This window comes from Lagenorhynchus albirostris, chromosome 1 (assembly GCF_949774975.1).
Source record: "Lagenorhynchus albirostris chromosome 1, mLagAlb1.1, whole genome shotgun sequence".
Classification (NCBI taxonomy): Eukaryota; Metazoa; Chordata; class Mammalia; order Artiodactyla; family Delphinidae; genus Lagenorhynchus; species Lagenorhynchus albirostris.
This window is the reverse complement of record NC_083095.1, coordinates 187,960,564-187,981,169: the sequence shown is the minus strand read 5'-3', so window position 1 is coordinate 187,981,169 and position 20,606 is coordinate 187,960,564. Positions and strand designations below refer to the sequence as shown.

General features: G+C 40.1%; 1 protein-coding gene across 1 annotated transcript in view; it reads right to left on the bottom strand.

Moving 5' to 3' along the window:
• MRC1 (mannose receptor C-type 1) overlaps window positions 1-20,606 on the bottom strand; it is a 98,030-nt gene that overhangs the window by 71,658 nt on the left and 5,766 nt on the right. Inside the window, exons 2-4 of the mRNA XM_060121740.1 lie at window positions 12,942-13,343; window positions 9,151-9,324; window positions 5,026-5,190 (exon numbers count right to left, since the gene is read on the bottom strand). Of these exons, the coding sequence (XP_059977723.1) occupies window positions 5,026-5,190; window positions 9,151-9,324; window positions 12,942-13,343 (741 nt within the window). The remainder of the gene's footprint in view (window positions 1-5,025; window positions 5,191-9,150; window positions 9,325-12,941; window positions 13,344-20,606) is intronic.

The window sequence follows — 20,606 nt, the reverse complement described above, 5'->3', positions numbered from 1 at the left end:
CTTTGCCAACACTTGCCTTTTGTTGTCTTTTTGATGATAGCCACTCTAACTGGTGTGAAGTGGTATCTCACAGTGGCTGTGATTTGCATTTCCCTGATGATTAATGATGTTGAGCATCTTTTCATGTGTATGTTTTCTTTGAGAAAACGTCTCTTCAAGTTGTTTTGGTCTTTCTCGGGCTTTGGGGGTCTATTTTTGATGTTGGGTTGTATGAGTTCCTTGTATATGTTGGATATAGCTATTCCCCAAAATCAAATATTCTGGTATGTTTTAAAACTTATAATAAAATACACATATCTAAGTTTTCAAAACTATGAATTTTTGAACAGAACTGTAGGAATAAATAAATTAGATTTTGCCTGAGATTGCTTAATTAAATTACTACGTTTGGCATGATGGGAAAAGATGATCACTCTTTAAGGAAATTATCCTTTGAGACTCTCCTTTGAGATTCTCCTACTCTAGGTACTCCTAGGCTTGTTTTGAAGAATTAAATTAAGTAATACTTCTTAAAACAGGGCCTAATACACAGTATATGCCCAATAAATGTAAGCTATTGCTATTATTAATATTATTATTGTTATTACTCCATGTTGAATTCGGGTTGGCAAAAAGTGTGATTTACAAACAGATTTCAAGCTTTGTGTTAAATATATCACTTAAAGCTGATGAGTGTCATACACAATTTTTTCTCTAATGTGTTTTTAATTTTATAAAGAAGATGACCAAATTTTCATTTCTTTTTTTTTTTTTTTTTTTTTTTTGCGGTACGCGGGCCTCTCACTGTTGCGGCCTCTCCCATTGCAGAGCACAGGCTCTGGATGTGCAGGCTCAATGGCCATGGCTCACGGGCCCAGCTGCTCCGTGGCATGTGGGATCCTCCCGGACCGGGGCACGAACCTGTGTCCCCGGCATCGGCAGGTGGACTCTCAACCACTGCACCACCAGGGAAGCCCCCCAATATTTTTAGTATTATTACACAAAGCATCAATTCCACATGCTAAACTTTTTAATGTTTAATTTTCCTGCATGTATCGTCTGAAACAGTTTATAACTACTTTTGAACTTAGTTGTAATAGAAGACGTATTACTGTCCAATAGTACACTGTATTGTTCTTTTCTATACTGTGGTCCAATGTGTTCTCCACACAGCACCATACGGAAACTGGCAAAAACAATCAAAGTAACTAGCCAATTTCACTTCCTATATCTTATTTCAGTTCTATAAATCCTAATCCTATGCATACATAGTTATAAATCTGATTCAGGAACTGAGGATTCAATAGGGTGTTCCAACATTTTTGAGGGTAGAAGAGATGATGAAATGACTCTGGGTGATATAAGAATTGGCCGCTGGGCAGAAGCTGTTAACCCAGCAGATAATGTGAAATCAGATTGCCAGTTTAGAATAAATTTACTGGAGCAAGGAGCTGCTGACACCTAAATTAAAGGTTCTCTTTAGTGCTTTGGGGGCCACCAGATCCTTGCTTATTTTTAAGTGAGACCCAGGCAGAGCGTAATGGAAAGACAGTGCTGAATTCCAATTCAGTTATTTTCAGAATGGGTGGCATTAGGCAAAATTCCTACCTTCTCCCTCCTAATCTGTTATCTATAAAGTGGGGACAATATTACTCATTTACAAGGTTGGTGTCAGCTTTAGAAATAAAGCTCAGTGTCTGACACACAACAGCTGTTTAATAAATGACAGCTAATTTGATCTCAGAGTCATAAGAGGCTTATACCTTTTAGAAAAATGAAATTCACTACTCAAAATTCTCACATAAAAGAAATCATATTTTAAAAGCGTAACTATGTGTGGTTTTTAAAAAATGTTAGCGCCCTATTTTCCAGAATGGAGTAGATAGATGACAATCCCTCACTCACCCCAGGATTTTCTAGTCTTCCCCAATATATGCCGAAAAATCCCAAATGTCACGAATATCTTCCCTCTAGAAAGCAAAAGTCTGGTTTATTTTTTAAATTCCCCGTCAGACTATTTTTGTCCCCTAATGCATGGCATTTTTGACTTAAAGAAAAGCAGGAAATATTACAAATCTCATTCGAGAAGTCATTCCTACCCGGATTTCAGTTAAAATTTGCTGACTGAAATTCCGGAGGCTTGGATAAGATTCAAATAAGTATCTGAGGTGAACTCAGCCTCCCAATCTCTTAGGGCTTGTTTGCGCTCCTGGGGACACAGTAATAGCCCTTGCTGATTAGAGAAGCATTTCCTGCAGCCAGAAGGCTGATAGCGGGGCCGGGAATGAGGAAGTGAGTGGCCCAGAGATGCTGTCCTGCTCACAGAGCCTCTTTCCCCTAGCAACTGGGGAAGAGTTCAAAAGTAACCTGTGCTCTGTCCCTTGGCTTCCAGAAAGCCAGAAAACAAGCAAACCTCAGAAGAGTCAAGATAACACAACCTGCAAACAGATTCCTTAAAAAAAAAGCCAAGTGAAACCATTTCAACTCTGAGGTTTCTCTAACCCGTGCAAGCCAGCACAAATCACACCAGGATTGTCTCAACTCATTCTCTCTCTTCCTTAATCACCTAAATAAATTTTGTCTTATCTCTGTCTCTGTTTTCCTCTTTTTCTCCTTATTTTTACACATGGTTGCAAATACTGGTCCCTCTGTACTTTGCCCCAATACTGCATACAAAGACCCCAAGGACCAACACAAAACAGAATCACTGAGCAGACAGAGGCGTAATCCCATCTCTGAGCTCACGAATGCCCATAGTGAGGCCGCGTTGCTTTTCTATTGTCAATCTCTTTAATGATGGCTGAAAGAAAATGGTGGCTTGCAGCCTATACTGAAAGCAGAAAACTTTTAAATGTTATACTTGGTACAAGAAAGATTTCATTACAGTGGAGCTAGTACTCATGATTTAGTCCTCAGAAATGGACTAGAAAAGTCTTTCTTACCCAATAATGCTTTGTGTATTTCACAAGGTGGTGCTAAAAAACATTCATGTTACATTTTTTCTGCCCAAAATAGAATGCAATCAACATCTTCAAATTCAATTAAAAAATAATAACTTATAGGAGAAGTGTGTTCCAATTGGTGGAGAGGATCACCCGCAAAGAGCTGGAGAAAGGGAATCCTAGGTGATGAGACAAGGCTGGGGACAGCTCTGTCCCCTTGTAACAGTTCACACACACTCTCCCACTGCGGCACAGCAGCCTCAGGTCATCGCCCCCAAGGTCCCCCAGCTTCACAGAGCCGGGGCCCAGGCGGTCAGGCTCCTGAGTCTGTGCTCCTTACTCCTGAGCTCTGCTGCCTGCTATCCAGGCAGATGCAATCTGTAGGCTTTGCTGATACAGCAGGTACTGTACCCAGTGCTTTGCCAAGTGGGATCCCCATCCACTTGCCCTAGAATCACCTGGAAATTTGATAACATGCAGATTCCAGGACCCCACATCATACCTACTGATCTACAGTCTCTGGGGTTTGCACCCAGGCAGTTTCACTTTAACAAAGTTCCCTGGTGACTGATAAGCAACTTCACACTTAAGAACAACTGTCTTCTCGCCATAAACTGACCACTGGTCCAAACGTGAGGGTGAATTTCTAAATAATGTTTTTTCTTGTGCTGCATCCTCACTTGTCAGTCAACAAACATCCCTTGAGACTGTCTTCCCGGAAGGTTCTGTGTGAATCTCTTTAGGGGTTGGGAGGACATACATATTCACAAGACATTCCTCACTTTCAGCCATCTGCCTCTCAAATCCATTCTCTACACAGCCTTCAATTTGCTTATAATTTGTATTTATTTGCTTGTTTTCTTGTCTATGTGTTTTCCCCATTGGACTTTAAGCTCCATGTGGACAGGACATGGCAGGCTTTGGTCACTGCTGTGTCCCCAGGAGCTAGCACAATGCCTCACACAGAGAAATCACCCATCTTGTAGAATGAATGAATGAATAAAAATCGAACGTATTTATAGTCTTGTAGGGGAAGTGGGACATATGTACGTAACCACTGTAAAAGTGGTAAACAAATAAGAGAAAAGCAGATGGAAATAGAGAAGACTGCATTTCAACTGTATAAAATGTGGGGAATTCCAGGTACAAGAAATGCCATGGGGACAGATGTGGAGGTGAGAAAGTATGAGACATAGACGAGGAACCCAAAAGTTTTCTCTTGTCAAGACTGCGAAATGCACAAAGGGGAACAGCAGTCACTGGACAGGTGACAGCCCCTGAATGTCAGGCAAAGGTGTGTTGTTAATTATTTGACAGGCGATGAGAAGCCACTAAGAGTTTTTGAACATGGTGGTCACTGGATCCGAGATACTTTCAGCTAGTAAGCAGGGTCAGGGTGAACGGGAGGGAGGGGATTAGGGCAGGGAGTCGAGGATGCTCTATTTCCCACACTCGTTTCTGGTCCTGACCTCTCCGCTCCTCAAGTGTGGATTGCAGAAGCTAAAACAGACCCTCTCATCTCAAGCAAACATTAGCCCTTTTCATCTTCACAACCTCATAAGAACAAATGCTAAAAAAACAAACATTGTAGAAAGAGTATCAGTAAGACCTGAAAACCATTAGAGTCTGGGAATTTGAAAGACAGGAGGCAAAAGGACGGCTCTTCACTTGTCCCTGTTTGTGGTGGCAGCTCTTCAGTTTATCATGTTAAATTCTCCCACGCTAATGGAAAACCAATGGCTTCAAGCTATAGACCTAGAATATTTGACCAGTATAGCACCCGTGTCTTGTGTCCAAGAACAGCATCGCTAACTGATTGTAGCATCTTCTACTCTGAGCCCAAATAAATCCTCCGAATCATTCGCAGCACAAGTTCTAGACACTGACACAACGGACAGAAGAAAGTTGGCTCATGAGTTGAAACCTAGTCGCCATCCCAGGTGTCTTTTTCAGGGTGCACATTTGTCAAACCCTCTGCACCATCTGCTTAGGACTGACTCTATCATGATGTCTCAAATTATTCGTGTTGTATGCTTTTAAGTTAAACTATACGGAAATAAAATAATCATGATTTCACAACTCTGTTTTCTTTTCGCGTCTTTACCTGTCAGGTATGTCTGCTCATGTATCTCTGTGATGCTCAAGAGTTCGGCATCCTGTTGCTGGCAGCTCTTCCTCGCCTGGTGCCAAGTTAAAGCCGATTTGGAATTTATCTGGTAGGAAATGCTGGTCAACGGATCTTTATTCCATAAGCTTTCACTGCCCTCGACTGTAAAAGAAGTCAAAAGGAATCGACTACATTATGCGTGGAAAGAATTTTCAGTGAACAATATCTTTTAAACAAGCTTGGTAGCATTATTGCCTAAAGCATTATCTTTCCCTTATTTTCTTTCTTTTAATCAGTTTTAAAGTGACTATGAGATTTTCTTTACTCCTGAAATGAAGAGGGGGAGTTTTCAAAGATCGACCGCATTCCATCTGCTTCATGTGTCTCCAGAAAGACAGGGACTCACCATCTCTATTTTTCCATTAGGACATTTGAGATCAGATGAGTTGGGAAGTGAGGCAAATACACAGACTAAGAATAGAGATGCCAGCCCAACTTCCTTAATCTAGAAAAACAATAATAAAGGGAGAAGAGAAAATAAATATGTCTTCTCTCAGCAACGGATATTTCACCCGTACATTCTAGTTTGGTCTTTTTAGACCAGAGACACAGGCATTAGAGGGGAAGGTCATAGATTCCACAGACAGACTGACCAGGACCTGCCTCCAGACTCTGTCACTCACTGGTGAGTCACCCTTAGTTAAATTGTTAACCACCTCTGGAGTCTCACGTTCTTATCTCTAGCACGTATTAAACATAGGCAGCTCCTGGCAATAGCCGATTGTTAGCTCTGCTTTACTCAGAGTAAAACACTTTTTAATTCAAAATTTTTTTTTAATTTTTTAAATTTTTACCTTATTTTTTCCTTTGCTATTTTATGATTCCCAATATACTCTATAAACGTGGTTACAGTCTATGAAAGGCCAATAATATAGATGGATAAATATAGATGGATAAATATTACTGATTGCATTTCACACATAAGATGTTTGAGAAATGAGTCAACAGATGAAATATTTTTGTGTGCTTCATGATATAAAAACTTCTCTTTTGTCTTTTTAATAATGTAAAATTCTACTTACAAGTCATGTGGAGTCATAATCCTTTCATTTTTTTATAAGGAAAAGATTACGTAAACTCAAATTCTCTGAGGAGTATTCAACTTGCTAACAAATTGGACAGTTGTCCGTGTGTATAGAGCCTACACCATATATATGCATACAGCCGACATTATACATACACATATAGCCCACACTTTATATATGCATGTCATTGTGATTCTTTGTATCTGAAGTGACCTTTTTCATACACTTACCACACACTATGATATGAAATTTGTGGTTCATGAAACACCAAAGAGGAAGAAAACTATATCAACATTTCATTTGGGCAACAGCATAGACATTTCTAAGAGGTTTTAACTATAAAATTATTATATATTCACATAAAAAATATATTTGAATTAGTAATGTTAAATTTAAATTACCACAGTCTGAGGTCTTACTAGTTTAATGTGCAAATGGATTCTTCGCCCTGTAAGTGAGATCACTCAGATGAGACTGGTTTGAGGTTTACTTGAAGTCGGAGCTATTTTAAATAAATATTTTTAGAAATTTGGAGGTTTTGCTTGTAGTGTGGTAGAAAGTGTGAGCTACAAAAGAAGGAGGGGATGATTTTCTCGTCCAGAAATGAAGGAAAGGGCTACAAAGGACCAAAGAAAGAAATGCAATTTGCTGCTTCTCTTCATTTAAAGAAAGGGTATTTTGCATTTTCAATCAAGGGATTAAGACCTATTTCTCAATGCATGCATAGGTTTGCTGACTCTGTATCTCCCCAAATGGTTCAAATTCCCACAGTAAACCAGCGCAACTGACTCTGAAAGCTAAAATTGCCAGCTATGGGCAATTGAGAGAAAGGAGTCTTTTCCTTTTCCTGTTCTCCTGATACTTGAAAATAAACGTCTAAATAGAAGGAAAACATTACAATAAACACTACAGAGGGCAGTGAAGAGCATGTACTGGGTGTCACTAGGTCAACAGCCGGGACCTCGTCTTCCTGTATTGAATCTGCTAGTTTAAGGCTAACATCAAATAAAATGTTCTTTTGGAAAAAACACACAAAGCAAAGACAACGAAAGAGTTTGGGAAAATGCAAAGCCCTTCAAGAAAGGCATGGACTGTATAAAATGTGCTTTAAAATTGTAATGCATGTTGAAATCAAAAGTGTTTTAAATTTCCCGTTATTTTACCTTTACAATGAACTAGGCCAAATATATAATTTGCTTTGGAAGACATAAATTGGAACCAATGAGACTAAAAGCTTATTCTAGAGCCTACCCAGTTTATCTCTAAAACACATGTCTAGCCAAGGTGTTGTTTTTTTTTTATGATTGGTGGCTGGCCATTTGTCCTCCATTTAATGATTCATTAAATCATATGTGCAGCAAACAACGTCCCTGTCAACACCATGTAAGTGCAGGATGTTACAGCTGGACCCGTGAGATCTGCAGCCCCAAGACACTCCATGATAACGGATTTAGAAAATACCATTCCTACAAAGTCCAGAGGAAGATGTTTCTCAATCACTGAAAAACAAGTCTTGCTTTATCTCATGAGGAAAATGTTCAGTTTTGTTTTCAGACAAAAAGCCTTCTAATATAGAGATCAGACATCAGTCAACCTTTCATGGGAATCAAACCTTTAAAAGCTGTTATAAAACAGAAATGCATTTACCTCACCCAAGAATGGGAGAGCGGCTCCACCATGAACACAGGAAGACTGAGTTTTTGTGAGTATTCACCCAGAACTGAGGGACTGGACCCAGAGGGGAATTACAATAATCTATGGGGCTGAGAAATCAAATTAATTTTTAGTAAGATGTTTAGGGATTAAAAATCAAAAGAGATAAATAAGCACAATTCTTGGAATTCTGTCTTTAACTTGACAGACTAAGATATGTTTGTAAATTGGACTGTTTTTTACAATAACGCTTGGAATACCGCGATGGTATGTGGATGTGTGATCCTGAAAGTTTAGTGGGGTACGCGGCACTATTGCAACGCAGGCGGTCTCACAATCAGCCCAGACTGTATCTGAGGCTCTGACCCAGCGCCCGCCCCTTGGCAGGACAGCAGGAAACAGGAGCTCTGATCCACAGAGTCTGAAGTAGCAAGTGGTTGGGGGTAAGAAGTTCAGGGGGAAGGAAAGGAAGGCCGATGCTGGCAGCAGGAGGAGGGTGTGGGTGATGGAGAGAGGGAAGCCAAGAACCCTTCCTCCTCTGTCTTCTTCAGCCACATCCCTGCCTTCCAACACGAATGCCCTCGTCCACCCCACCCAAAACCTGCTGCCCTGCTTCTTTATAAATTCTAGAGCATGGAAAGGACACCAAGAATTTTTATGGCCCCCCCACTTCAATACGATGCAATGCCACTTATTCTGCATCATTGCAATAAGACTTACATTTTCATTTTAAAACCCCTCCAAGCATAGACATAACTGACTTCCATTGAAGCTATGTTAAATTAAATAATAGTCTTCTTAAACTTAATTTAAGAAGAGTAGCATTACTATCATTTTCACAGTGAGGAACCCTTTTCATTACATCGACACAAAACTCAGGAGCCACTCACATCTCTCTCTCTCTCTCTCTCTCTCTCTCTCTCTCTGTCCATCAAAACCAAGGCTGTGGCATTGCTTAAATTCTGTTTTTGATCTATAGTTTAATAAAGGTAAATCATTGGGGGGCTTGGAAAATGGGATGCCCACCTGTGGCATTAAGTATATATTGCATCATATACAGTATAATTTGCCCTCAAGTCTTAGAAAATAACTGACAGTAACAGTGGAATTTGAGGAGAAGTAGTAGTTAGTGAAAATAAAGGGGTCATTTGAGGCAGCCTAGGGCTGAGAGTCAGAAGATCTGTGTTCTTGTCTTTAGCCAATATGGATCACTCCCTCCATTATAAAATGGGACAATGACATCTGTAGAGGGTTGTGGTGGGGTATGATGAGATAGGAAATGAGAAGTCACTTGGAGGAAGAAATGTTCTCGATAAACACGAAGTCTGATCACTAGGTTGCATACTAAACGTGCCAAAATTGTCTTGATGATAAAGTTACTTACATTTCAATGGACAATATCCAAATAGCCTATCCACGTCATAATCTGTAGTGGTTCCACACCAGAGCCATCCGTCTGATCGCCCAGCAGTTGTGCAATCCGCATACCACTTGTTTTCAAACTTGAATGGAAATGCACAGGTTGCCCCATTGGCATTGCCCAGGAGTGTGTACATGGCTAGAAGAGACACATTGACTTGTACTTAGAATGGATGTGAATCTCCTGAACGATTACTTTCCAATCACAAGGTTACTGCAAGGATCGGTCTTACGCTTCTGATCACAGCTTTTACACTAACACAGGGAATTCCTTTGTATTTCCCTTCTCTTGCGACTCCTGTCTTTTGCTGGATACGTGTGTCCTCGGGAAAAACTCTAGCACCACTTCTATGCTGCTGTCTTTTGCAATAAGATTTTCCTCTTTGCTCTCTTGAGCCAAAAACAGTCAGCTCTACGGACAACAACTTTGACTTCTGCATTTCCTCCAAACAGGGAAAAGGCCATCCTTCCCCTCGGTTGGAATCAGAGAATTACTGAATCTCTAGATTGAAAAATAACCTTATAGCTGTGTAACCCAAACACACAGTCAAAACTTCAATCCCCTCCAACCACTCCTGTCCAGCCAGACTCCGCTTGAGTCCCTCAACAACGGCTACGAGAAAGGGTAGGAACTTTAGCATAAATCTCCAATTCACATCATGGAAAGAAATCACGTAAAACCCTTAGATACTATCTATAATCAGTATTTGTCTTTTTTAAAAAAATGAGTCCAAACAGATCAAAATGTGAAACTCTAGGTTCACCTAGAAAGGAAAGTTGAAACAAATATAGAATTGTGGACTTCCCTGGTGGCGCAGTGGTTAAGAATCCGCCTGCCAATGCAGGAGACATGGGTTCGAGCACTGATCTGGGAAGATCCCACATGCCACGGAACAACTAAGCCCGTGCACCACAACTACTGAGCCTGTGCTCTAGAGCCCGCGAGCCACAACTACTGAAGCCCACGCACCTAGAGCCTGTGCTCCGCAACAAGGGAAGCCACCACAATGAGAAGCCTGTGCACCGCAACAGGCAAGAGCAGCCCCTGCTCGACGCAACTAGAGAAAGCCCGCACGCAGCAATGAAGACCCAACGCGGCCCAAATAAATACATTAATTTAAAAAAAAATAGAGAGAATCGTTATGGATCACAGTTTGGTGTAAGTCAAAAGGAAGCTCATATCTCCATTGACAACCAAACCACTCAAGTAGCTAAATGCTCCAGTATGTTCAGTCTACCTTTGTAGGGATGCCTCTTTGGGTGATAATAATCCTCTATATTGAAATATTCAGTCTCTTGTGACAAGTTTATATTCAGAATTTTTTCTAGGTAGGAATACTCTTCTCCTAATTAAGTTTCATAGATTCTATGACTTTAAAAAGTTCTTTAAAGACATCTTGAAAGTCACTAAGATAATATAACATTTGTAAAACACATAGCACAGCATCTAACATATGTAAAGAGCACAACAAAAAAAAGCTACTTACCTCCTTTCCTTTTCCTTTGCTCGTACTTATTTTGTCCACCTTAAAAGCTAGGTTTATTCTCGGTTCCCTCAAAATGACTCTTTTGCCAATTGCCCAGCTGTTAGTAACTTTAAAATGTGATTCTAGCTTTTGTTGCACTAAGTTACAGGACTAATTTTCCGAATCATAGACTGTATAAAGAACATGCTGGATTTGTAATAATTACACCATTGTTCCTTCATATGAAGAAAGCGTGATAAGACCACCTAGGGCTAGTGGTACTGTTCATTCAGCTAGCCAAGGAATTCTCAGGGCTCAGTTTACAGATGTCAATCAGAAATGGCTTTTTAAGGACTAACTTGATTTATTAAACAAAGCACTGATGAGGCCAACTTGACTAACAAATCACGTCACTGCACTCAATTGACTCTTCCTCTTGAGGGCCACACTTCCAATCCTCAGATCTGTCCAAGTCTACAAAGTCTGAGTCGATCACTCAAAATTAAATCCTTGGCCTCAGACAGTTTTCTTCCCCAAGTGTTCTTTAGAGAGACAAAGACTCTGCATACATCCTCTCTGCACTGTCTTTACTTCTAATGCATATTCCAATGAATCGATTGCAAGATCACTCTGAAGGGCTAGATCTTCTAGCAGGAACATCTTAAGTATTGGGAGAGACTTAGGGAGTATGCAAAGTGTGGTCGATGGACCATCTGCATCCAGCCACACAGTATTGATAAAATAATTCAATAGATCCCTAGGCCCTTCCCCCAATATGCTAATTTAGAATCTAGGTGGGGGGGGGGACCTTGGGATCTGTATTTTTAACAAGCTCTCCAGATGACTATTAAGCATCTTAAAGTTTGAGAACCACTATCCTAAATCCTATGCATATTTTTCTCAAAGCAAACAGAAGACCAGAAAGTAGGGGCAGTGGGTGGAGAGAGGACTACAGAACTTCAGCGATATCTTTTAAAATAAAATGAGAATTCTGATCTCTTAGCACCAAACTTCCTTGTGTTGGATTCCTCAATTAGAACGATTGTCCCACCTGTGGAATTTGACTCAGTCAAGTTTGGTTCACCCTTGTCCTGCCCTATAATTTTCCGACAAGTTTCTCCTGAAATGCTGTGTTACTTAGGTTGCCTCTTAGGTAATTTCTAAACCTACATTATGTTCAGTAAAAGCCTTGGGATAACTTCTTTCTGAGCCCTCCTTCGCACTCTTCTTCAGTTCCTACTCTCTTCTTCTCTTTATAGAACATAGAAGGAAAATGGAAAGCTGTCAGATCATCACCTTGCAAAGAGCTGAACTCCGATGATCTGCGTACCTGCCGTAAGCTAAGTTCAACCAACATTTGCAGCCTCAGTAACATAGTAATTTTGCAAACAGCTTAATCTCTTGCCCCAAGAGGCAGGCTCTTTCTCTGACCTTGAGGTCGTTCTAGATCACACTTCACAGAAATCAAGTGTCCAAACCTGGAAAGTGGTTACAACATCATCTGACTCAAGAAGCCTTTGTAAAGGGCTTCAAGTTCTTTTTTGGTTTTTGTTTTATCTTTTTTCTGTGCAGCCACTAGAGAATGAAATTTGGCCAAGATGAAAGAAGGCTAGATACTCTGATTTTATTTAACCTTCAAGAGTTGAAGGAACCAACTACATATACAATTATTTCCTGCCCCACGGGTGCTACCACTTTCTAAAACAGCAGACTAAAGACGCTGAAGGTTAGTTTATAAGCTAATTCCTTAGCTTTTCTAATTTGCTGATTATTACATAATGTCTCTAAATACCCATAAGGTAACAAATAAATTAGAAACATTTAGAAACCAAAATTGTCAAGATTTCATTTTACACAGTCTGAATTGGTAAAGAATGTTGTTCCACGGATCATTTGTTCAGAGGTAATGTAAACCAAAGGAAAAGAAACATTTCGTTAAACTCTTATCACGACAATCATACAGTGTAAAATGGAAGACACCGGGTCAAAGATTACAGTGAAAAGTAATTTCTAAAAACGGTAACCCACTGTTAAAAAAAAAAATCTTAGCAAAAGTTACAAGAAATGTCTTCTCATTAATCACAAATAGCTAAAGTATCATTTAGGACTTTGAACCACATTTACTCATTCACAGAACACAGAAGAGTTCCAGACACAAAAGTAATCAATTAATACTCTTCTAGTCCAGACTAAACAAGAATATGCTTATTTCCTTGAATTGGTTTCCAACCAAGAAGATGAGAAAGACTTGACAGAAAGGAAAAAAAAAAAAAAATCCCAAGCTTCTTACCTTCATAACCTCTAGAGCATAAATCATCTGTGGTTCCATAAACTTTCCATCTGCTCCATAAGCCTGATCCCTTGTAAAGCATAATGTTCTTTTCTTGTCTATTGCCATAGTTAAAAAATAAATCTTCTCCCTTGATTCCCAAAAGCGTGTCATTTTTGCACTCCCATCTCTGAAATTCACTCTTGGAGTCACAGGCATACAGAGTGACGGCAACCCAGTCACTTTTTGATGGTACCCCTAAGCATAACTTCAAGGCAACGCTCATGATCTGCGATTCAGACACCCATCGGAATTTCTGCGCTTCGCTGTCTGGGTTGCAAACTGCAGTTTGAACTGCACTGGGAGTTAATGCTTCCACGCAGCGCCTGTGATCTTCATTGTATATTAAAAATTGCCTAGTGTCTGTTAAAAAAAGAAAGAAAGAAAGAAAGGATGCTTAAGTGGATACATAGGACAAAGACAATATTTTAGGTCAAAAGTTCTCAATGTTTCCATTTCCTGAAAGACCTGTCATCACAGGAAAAGGGTTGAAATTGACTCAGCCTGGGCCGGCTCTGCTCCCTCCGTGGGTCCCTGAAGCTGGAGAGAGACCGGGTTGAGGGGCCTCTTGGGAGCATGTGGCTGGACATCTTCAAGATGTCCTAGTTCAGACAAGGAACCTTATGAAAAGACTTAAATGCACACAAACTGTAGTGGAGTAAACACAAAAGGTAGGTAACGGAGGAAGAAATAATACTCATCTGAGAAAAGCAAATTTGGGGATGAATACAATAATTTATAAAATTAAACACTTGTGTATCCTGGAATAGAATTTTGAAGTCCTACTATCCCTACCCTTTTTGAGATAGATGAAACCTATACCCAGTGATTCTAACTATAACATTAATTAGTAAGGTTTTTCGTATTTAAAAAAACAATTTTGGGCTTCCCTGGTGGCGCAGTGGTTGAGAGTCCGCCTGCCGATGCAGGGGACACGGGTTCGTGCCCCGGTCCGGGAGGATCCCACATGCCGCGGAGCGGCTGGGCCCGTGAGCCATGGCCGCTGAGCCTGCGTGTCCGGAGCCTGTGCTCCGCAACGGGAGGGGCCGCAACAGTGAGGGGCCCGCTTACCGCAAAAAAAAAAAATAATAATGTCCAGCAAATTTGTGAGCTAAGTATCTTCTGGGAAGCCCAGAGGTCTGGGCAACGAGAGAAGTTTTTTTGTTTTCTTTCCCATCCAACAATAGGTAACTTGGACACCTAGTGTCTTTCATTTCATTGGCATATTCAACCTAACCTCTGCATAACAAAAAGATACAAAAATGCATTTGATAGTGTTATAATTTGTGAAGTTTGCAGTAAAGGTTGAATAAATGTAGGTTTTATATCATTTAAGGTAGTATTTATGAGAGTAACTTTATAAATAACAGTTTTTTTATACTTGTAATTTGGGGCTGGTACTTTAAATAAGTATGTATAGATAATTTATAATTACAGTTCATAGCTGCTAGCTGGCAAAACTCAACTTCCTCTTGACAAAAAGAAAAAAAGAATAAAAAGATCTGGTAAGCATATTTTTGTCCTTTAAATCAAAATTGGTTTCATGTTTCATCATGTAAAGTTTTTTCTTTTTTGTCTATTTTTTTAATAGACAAATGAAAGGAACTGACTGTTTTTGTGGCACAAATATAAATTAAACACTTTTTGTGAAGTTTAACTAAATTCTTTCTACTTAAGAGGTTCTTTCAAAATGAGCTGAGATAGTATCACAGATGTTTGAGTGTCTGGCTGAATGAGCTTGGTATTTTTTTTACGCTTGATTTCAACTTCAATTTATTTTTTTTAATTGATTTGATGGAAGGATAAACTGATTTACAATGTTGTGCTACCTTCTGCTGTACAGCAAAGTGACTCCGTTATACATATACATACATTCTTTTTCATATTCTTTTCCATTATGGTTTATCCCAGGATATTGAATATAGTTCCCTGTGCTATCCAGTAGGACCTTGCTGTTTATCCATCCTATATACAATAGTTTGCATCTGCTAATCCCGATTTCAATCAGGTCATCCCAGCGAAATTATCAAAGTAATCACAGTGCCACTAAGAGAGGCCTTTGCTTCCCCAAGCCAAATTCTATCTACCGTCCTCAGCACCCCGTGGGGTTGGCTCCACTTACACTCGGAGATCAGTCTTGGACTATCAACTTCAAGGTCATAATGGATCTTTGCCTGAAAAGACTATGTTCTCCGGCTGCATCTGCTCTTGTCTACACTTGTTAGAGACCTCTTGCCTCTGTCTTGCCTGGGTTCCTAATTCAGTGCTACTTCGAACCTCTGCCTAGATTCCTTGGCTGGGTTCCTCATGTCTGCTGGTTTGATTTCTTGGAATCGGGACTCGCTAGAGCCTGAATTCAGAAGATCTGCTTCTGCTGGCATCTTTGGGATTGACGCCTGTCAACAGAACATGCGGTGTCAACCAAGCTCCTCCCATCTAACTGAAGGCCTTCCCAAGCCTGATCTGTGTGAGGTAAAATGAGGAACTCTGTGCGTTGGTAATAAAATTAAAATGTTAATAATATTTTGTTTTGTTCACAGTAAAACCCAGGAAATAAGAAGATAAAATGTTCTTTAGAAACAGTGATAGGATAAATTACCATACACAAATGTAAATGTGCTCATCTAAAAAGGTACTGAACTCTGAAAATGTTACCATAGATACCTGTAGACTCAGCTATATTGCCCTTCACGCTTCATTTGTGTTGGCTATTCCACCTGTTATTTTCCTATCTAGACTTACCTTCCACATTTCACAGTTTTTCTCAGTACTATTCCAACAATAAATCTCTCTTCCACCTCCTACTTCAGCCATTTGATTTTACTGTTGAGTGGCCAACACTTAGTAACTGTCTAAATTCAGTCAACCAACGAGTTGATAACCAACCATTTAAGGTAAGGTGCTTGGAAGTCATATTGCATGAATAGTGTTCCTCTTTCAGAATTTTTATACTTACCTGACTTTTATTTCGTGTACTTAATTTTTGTCTGCAGTTCCATCTTAAGTTCACTCTAAATATGATGGTATTTAATGAGCAAACATCCAATATTCTCTTTTTCATTAAGGGCACCATCATCCACCTAGATCCATAAGCCAAAAACCTAGGAGTCATCTGGATTTCCAGCTTTCCTTCACTTTCTAGGACAACAGTAGAATCTGTTGGCTCTACCCCAACACATACCATGATGGTTCCTTTTATGTGTCAAATTGGCCAAGACATGGAATGCAAATATTTGGTCAAATACCAGTCTGGATATTGCTGTGAAGGTTGTTTTGGGAGGTTTTTTGTTTTGTGTTCTTGTTCTAGATAAGGTTAACATTTAAAGCAGTAGACTTTTAGTAAAGCAGATTACAGTCCATACTGTAGGTGGGCCTCATCCAATCAGTTGAAGGCCTTCAGAGAAAACAGACTGAGGTCCCCTCCAGAAGAGGAAATTCTATCTCTAGATTGTCTTTGGACCTGAACTGCAGTATCAACTCTTTCTTGAGTTACCAGCCTGCCAGCCTCCACCACTGCACGAGGCAATTCCTTAAAATAAATCTCTCCAAAAAGACATTGACAGATAGATGACAGATAGATAGACAGATAGATATTAGATAGATAGATAATAGGTAGATAGATAGATGGTGGGTAGAGAGAGACACACACAGAGATACACACACACACACACACACACACACACACACACACACACACACACACACACACACACACACACACACACACACCCCCTACTGGTTCTGTTTCTCTGGAGAAACTTGACTAATACAAATACCCTAATCCATTCTTTTCTCTTCACCTCCACTGCCTCACCCCAGACTAAGCCACCATGTTCTTCCTCTGATCTTCCTCACTTTGAAACTGGAATCATCAGAGATAATGCCTGATCTCCCAGTTTCCTGGTTGACATGGGCTTAACATGTCACCTGACTCCAAACTGTAAACCCTACCTAATGTCATGGAATGTTTCTACTTAGCCACATAAAAGAGGCAGATTTCTCTCTGTTTTGCAATCCCTTTAGCAGATTGACAGTGCATATCACAGTCGGCTTGAATAGTTATTCCATAATAAAATTATTTTTTTTTCTTCTACTTTCAGGGAGAGGTTTTCTAGGTTGGAAGAGATTTTGCTTTTTACCATATCTCTTCCCACATTTAAACCCTTCAAGAGGACCACTGCACACATGGGAAAAAAACCCTCCAGTCTCCATGTCACAGCTTACTAGATGGGGCTCGATCCAGCCCTGCTGACCCTCTGCTCTCACCTCCTCCCACCCTTGTTCTCACTCACCACCTGCCAGCCACAAAGCCTTTCTGCTCCTCAAGAACTTTAAGCTCATTTTCACTGTAGAGACTTTGTATTTCAAGTTCCCTCTTCTTGAAATACTCATTAAGGTTCCAATTCAAGTGCCAAATCCTTAGTGAGCTAACAATCCAGATTTTACTCGTTTATTCTCTATATACTATTCATAACCATCTTAAAATATATATTTTTAAAATTTTGTTTACTTGTGTTTTGTCTGTGCCCCTACTGGAATGTAAATTGGCTGAGTAGAAAGACTTATCGTTCCAATCCAGTACTGTATTCTCTCTTTTTGGAGCATAATAGTCCCTCAACAAATATTAGTTGAATGAATAAAAGAAGAGTCATTAAATCTGAAGCATCTCCTGACTGTAAACCCAGTTACATTCTTTTATTTAATAGTTGATTACTGATGATGGTTCTATTTCATAAGACTTTTTCCCTTGAAATTTTATTTTTACCAAAGAGTGATTTATAAATGTTTATACTTATAAAAGGAGTACTTGGGGACTTCCCTGGTGCCACAACTAAGGAGCTGGAGAGGCACAACTAAGGAGCCCGCAAGCCGCAACTAAGGAGCCTGACGCAACGAAATAAATAATTTTTTTTTTTTAAAAAGGAGTACTTGGAAATGAAAAGCTTCTATTTCAATACAAACTTATCTCTTCTTGCTTCCTTTATTTATCTTTGACATTAGGAAGCAGTGCAAGTTTGATATTGCCTTCGCCAGACAATACAAGGAAATGTAAAATCATTGCTTTATGATCCCGCATTCATACATTATTCTTCTCCTCAACTAGTCAACATGTAAGTTTTGCTTTTATCACTGTCTCTGTGCAATGTCTCTGAGTTAAAATGTCATACTTCTTCCTCTGAAAATGATTCAAGACCTTGACCAAAAGACAGCTTGTGGCATTTTTGTCACTATTAACCAGACCAATGTTTCATTTGGATAAACATTTGATTTTTGTTTTCTATACTAATTATGTTTTTGTAACAGAAATATTGCAAAGCTGAACAAATGATAACAGATGACACTTACACATCAGAAATGTATTTACAGAATTGAAGAGACCCGTCATCCACCTTAACTCAATCTTACTAACCTCACACTTATTTTTCAACAAATAGGTGCTGGGCACCATGCTAGCGACAATGCAAAGACAAACCAGACACAAATTCCCTGCCACAAGGAGCCCACACTTCAAGGGGAGAAAGATCAAAGGTCAAAATACATTTAGGAAAGAAGCAAGAAGTTTCCACACAATGCCTCAGGTTAAAAATGGCTGAAACCTAGATATCCAATATCACAGGTACAGATTTTCTTTTAAGCACATTTGAACCATTTTAAAATGATAACATTGAGCAAGTCATTAAACTTCCAAACTTACTGGCAAAGAAAGTTGCGTTACTAAAGGTGACAAGTTAGAGATGTAACTATTATATGCTGCACTTCCTTATATGTGTTTAGGCTTTCCCCACCATCAATACGTAAAATGCTGACATGAAAGCATAAGAGCTAATAACTTCTGGAAGACAGAGAAGCTGGATAAGAGGAAAATAAGTGGGTATTCTGCAGCAGATGCTACCAGAACCATTTCTTCCTGCCTTTTGCCATTTCAGTGAGCGCCAGCCCCGGGCCCCAGTGGCATCACCACATCTCTGGGCCGGGGGGCATTTTCTGGCCATCAGAGAACGCTTCACACACTGCGAAGACCAGTAGGGTCAGAGAACGAACTCCTCCTAGGAGTAGCCCTTTGCCAGTGACCAATGGCTACAGACGAATAAACAGCCCCAATCTTTGCACCGTGGGTAGGATGATTTTGAGGCGCACATCCTACATTGTCACCCAGGGCACCTAGCAAGGCTGAGCTACAGCTGTCCACAGGGGGCCATGGCTCCTGGACCCACCATGGACCAGCGGCCTTTATTCTGGTCTCATGTCTGCACCCTTCAGCTAGTCTTTCCCAGGACTGGCTCCCAAATAAACTACTTCACTCAAATCATTGTCAGAGGTCACCACCTGAGCCATCCAGACTAAGAATCTATTAACCCCTATAAGTGAATGTACACCCACAGATGTGTCTCCAAAGAACTGAAAGTAAGTTAATAAATATTTATTTTTATAAATTTATAATGTTTGTAAGTTAAAAATAAATATTTATTATGAACCTAGTATATGCAAAAAAAACTACAACAAGTGCTGGGGGCAGGGGAAAAAACTAAGGATCACACTATTAGGTTTAGCGATGTTGAACAAAAGGATAAAGGAAAAATGGAGAATGATTTTATTTACCACTTCAATCCTTCATTCATTCATCAAATCTCCAGAGAACCTACTAATTTACGTCCCTGCATTTGGCTATCTGGGGAGGTCCAAGTATGAATCCAATATGGGTTGTGACCTCAAAGAAAGAATAGAGGCTGGGAAAAGGAACTCTGCCAACTTCCTGCCTCCCCTCCTAAAGACAGGGATATCTACATCCTCCCTGGGTTCGTTCACTCCCATCTCAGTGGCTCTCCCTCAGCCTGCTGATCCCTTTACCTGTGTCCTGGATTCCATCCCCTCCTGAGGCTCTACTCACTATCCTTCCCTTTCTCCCCTATATCCTCAACCTCAAAATGCCAGCCTCTCCCCCAATTTCAAGACAAACAAACAAAACCTGTAGGTAAGAGGTTGACTCTACACAGCTTTTTCTTCTTCCACTCAACCACACTAATTAATCTTTATGTATCATGTTCACCTGATTGTGACATAATCAGAGCTGTACTGCTCTCTGGCTGTGTGACCTTGGTCAAGTTTCTAAACTACTCTGTGCTGCCTTTTCGTCCCCTCCCCCCACAAAGAATGAGGAGGAAAGCACAGGACCTGCTAGTTGTTGTGAGAATTAAATGAGATCATCTAAATAAAGCACTGAGAACAGTTCCTGACACAGAAATTGCTTGATACATGTAAGTGTATTCTTATCACTAACTTGGGAAAATCAGTCTTAAAGGCAATGTGAAATGGTCCAGAACAGGATGAAACCGGAGAAACAGAGAACCTTTGCAGCAGCCCAAAGGGAAGGACAGAAGGACAGAGACAGTGGAGACCCCCAGAGTTTCCAGGTGATGTGGTGGAGAGAGGTATATTCTTCCGGGTCAGCAAACTTGCAGGCAAATGCTCGTTCCACCGTTCACTAGCTGTGTTGCCTTAGTTAATCATTCTAGTCTCAACTCCAGATCTGTAAAATGAGTATAATAATGCTCTCTGATAGAGTTGCTTTGAATTTTCTAAATGAGATAATTTAAGCAAAGCACCCAGCATACCATTTTGCAGAGA